The sequence below is a fragment of the Tupaia chinensis genome, unplaced genomic scaffold (assembly GCF_000334495.1).
Source record: "Tupaia chinensis unplaced genomic scaffold, TupChi_1.0 Scaffold143788_1, whole genome shotgun sequence".
Taxonomy (NCBI): Eukaryota; Metazoa; Chordata; class Mammalia; order Scandentia; family Tupaiidae; genus Tupaia; species Tupaia belangeri.
In genome coordinates, this window is record NW_006203637.1 from 103104 (window position 1) to 106448 (window position 3345).

The 3345-nt window shown below is 41.7% G+C and overlaps 1 protein-coding gene and 1 pseudogene across 1 annotated transcript; both read right to left on the reverse strand.

Moving 5' to 3' along the window:
• Positions 1 to 279: 279 nt before the first annotated feature.
• LOC102500687 (interferon-induced transmembrane protein 3) lies at positions 280 to 720 on the reverse strand. The gene has a single exon (XM_006165014.1). It carries the CDS (start codon positions 718 to 720, stop codon positions 280 to 282), a length of 441 nt encoding a protein of 146 aa, XP_006165076.1.
• A 1896-nt stretch (positions 721 to 2616) lies between these two features.
• LOC102501101 (interferon-induced transmembrane protein 3 pseudogene) lies at positions 2617 to 3057 on the reverse strand (annotated as a pseudogene).
• Between the last annotated feature and the right edge of the window lie 288 nt (positions 3058 to 3345).

The following is a 3345-nucleotide window of genomic DNA, read 5'->3' on the forward strand; positions in this document are numbered from 1 at the left end:
GGCTGTATGTTTTGAGGTTTATTTCTCTATTCTGTTCCATTGGTCCACTTGTCTGTTTTTGTGCCAATACAATGCTGTTTTTTGTTTTTGTTTTTGTTTGTTTGTTTGTTTCACCCACACATGCACTTTATTGAATCCCATTGTAGACAAACACAGGAGTGTAACCCTACCATGTAAACAGAGCAGGATGTGGGGCAGTAGAGAGTGCAGGAGTGTGGAGGGGAGGCCACGGCCACAGCCAGTCACAGGCCATCAGGGCTTGGCAGGGACCATAAGCAGCTACTGGAAGCCCTCGAAATATTTTTTCATCTCTGAAACCATTTGGTGGATTATTGCTGGTTCGATAAGGAAACAAATGATGATGGCAGTGACCATTAGGATGTCAAGGACCAGGGTGCAGATGTTCAGGCACTTGGCGGTGGAGGCGTAGGCCTGAGCCGGGATCACGTCGCCCACAATCTTCCTGTCCATAGACTTCACGGAGTAGGCGAACGCGATGAAGCCCAGGCACCAGAAGTTCATGAAAACCATGTTGAACAGGGACCAGACCACGTGGCCGGGCACCGAGGTCTTGCTGTGGATGTTGATCACGGTTGGTCCCATCGGAGACACGGGCGAGAGCTCCCCGGGCACATGCACCTCATGCTCTTCCCTGAGCATCTCATAGTTCAGGGGAAGGCTGGTACTGGCGCGAGTGAAGGTTTGGGAAGTGTGGTTCATGGCACACATCACACCCCATTAAGGGGTGCTTACTCTATCTCTGGCAAATGCATACACCCTCCAGCAAAGTAAAAAGTCATAAATATATGAATAAATAACAAAATAAAGAGATAATAACAAATGTAAATGAGTATATATCTTCTTCCTTTATTGGAAGTTGTAAATAACAAAGTAAAAATTCAAACATGATACTCTAGCACATATTTGGTCTTGCAGTTAAACCAACGTCTAAATAAGACTGGAAAAATGACTTGGATTATGATTTGATATTCTTCCTGTATAGTTGCTGGTCTAACTCAACTGACTTTTCTCTCTGATTTTTTTCATAAACTAAACAATGAATTAACTGTTAATGAAAGATTGTTAGTGCCTATCCAGAGCCTTGGAGTAAACCCATGAAAAGAGGAAGTCTAGCCCCCCCCAGCGCAGCCGCGCGCCGGGAACGGCCTGGCCGGCGCCCCCCACGGCCAACTCCATGGCTTGAGTCCTGAACCCAGTGATTTGAAGAATGTGCCAGGAATGTGTACATGCGTGCCCCCATAAAATCCTGACAGAAGACTGGAGAAAAAGGGATTATTGTATGGCCCACCACCCTGGGTTGGGGGTGATTTCTCACTTTCCCTCTTACTGTGTTTCTCTAGCAAATGTATATGCTTTATGGCAAAACCAAACAAACAAACAAAACATTGCCAGGATTAGTCTTGTTTATTTCCAAACATGATTTTATATAACTGACTTTTGTTATCGTGATTCTGTAGTTTAACGTTTATATAAGGTGATAAAATAAAGTACAAAGAGGTAGAAAATTGTTTCTGTGAAATATGAATTGGATGTTTCAGAAAGACTTGATAAAGACTGCAGGCTAAGACATGTCTATCCAGTTGATGTGAGTGAAACAAAGACTGTGAAAGAAATTTGTTTTAATCTTTGAAAAATGATGATCATATTATTTTGCAAATGCATTAAATTATTGGTTCACTTAAAAAAGTGAAACCTAAAGTTATAGCTCAGACATTATGAATATAGTATGTAGTTTATACAAGAAAGAATAAGCAGGGCATAGGCAATATATCAACACTTAAATAGAAGGCCTTAAATCTACTTCAAAAATCAGTCCATTTCTTCGTATGCTTTTTGACTGTTCATATGTCTTCCTTGGAGATTTGTTAGTTTAGCTCATTTGTCCAACTTTTAATTGGGTTGCTCACTTTTTTTTCTGGTAAACCGTGTGAGTTTCCTGTATATTCTGTTTATCAGTCCCTTATCAGAGGCATAGTTTACGAATATGTTCTCCCATTCTGAAGGTTGTTGATTTATACTAATTATTGTTTCTTTTGCTGTGCAGAAATTTCTTAATCTGATGTTATCCCACTTGTTTATTTTTGGGATTACTGCCTGTTCTTTGGGGGTCTTATTTAAGAAATCTTTGCCTACCAATGTTTCCCAGTGTTTTCCACTAGTAGTTTTATAGTTTGAGGTCTTAGGTTTAGATATTTGATGCACTTTGAGTTTATTTTTGTTAATGGTGAGAGATAGGGGTCCAGGCTTATCTTTCTGCAGGTGGATACCCAGTTTTACCAGCACCATTTTCTAAAGAGATTTTCATTTTCTCACTGGATTGACAGGTATCCTTTGCCAAAAATCAGTTGGCTGTATGTTTTGAGGTTTATTTCTCTATTCTGTTCCATTGGTCCACTTGTCTGTTTTTGTGCCAATACAATGCTGTTTTTTGTTTTTGTTTTTGTTTGTTTGTTTGTTTCACCCACACATGCACTTTATTGAATCCCATTGTAGACAAACACAGGAGTGTAACCTACCATGTAAACAGAGCAGGATGCGGGGCAGTAGAGAGTGCAGGAGTGTGGAGGGGAGGCCACGCGCAGGGACCATAAGCAGCTACTGGAAGCCCTCGAAATATTTTTTCATCTCTGAAACCATTTGGTGGATTATTGCTGGTTCGATAAGGAAACAAATGATGATGGCAGTGACCATTAGGATGTCAAGGACCAGGGTGCAGATGTTCAGGCACTTGGCGGTGGAGGCGTAGGCCTGAGCCGGGATCACGTCGCCCACAATCTTCCTGTCCATAGACTTCACGGAGTAGGCGAACGCGATGAAGCCCAGGCACCAGAAGTTCATGAAAACCATGTTGAACAGGGACCAGACCACGTGGCCGGGCACCGAGGTCTTGCTGTGGATGTTGATCACGGTTGGTCCCATCGGAGACACGGGCGAGAGCTCCCCAGGCACATGCACCTCATGCTCTTCCCTGAGCATCTCATAGTTCAGGGGAAGGCTGGTACTGGCGCGAGTGAAGGTTTGGGAAGTGTGGTTCATGGCACACATCACACCCCATTAAGGGGTGCTTACTCTATCTCTGGCAAATGCATACACCCTCCAGCAAAGTAAAAAGTCATAAATATATGAATAAATAACAAAATAAAGAGATAATAACAAATGTAAATGAGTATATATCTTCTTCCTTTATTGGAAGTTGTAAATAACAAAGTAAAAATTCAAACATGATACTCTAGCACATATTTGGTCTTGCAGTTAAACCAACGTCTAAATAAGACTGGAAAAATGACTTGGATTATGATTTGATATTCTTCCTGTATAGTTGCT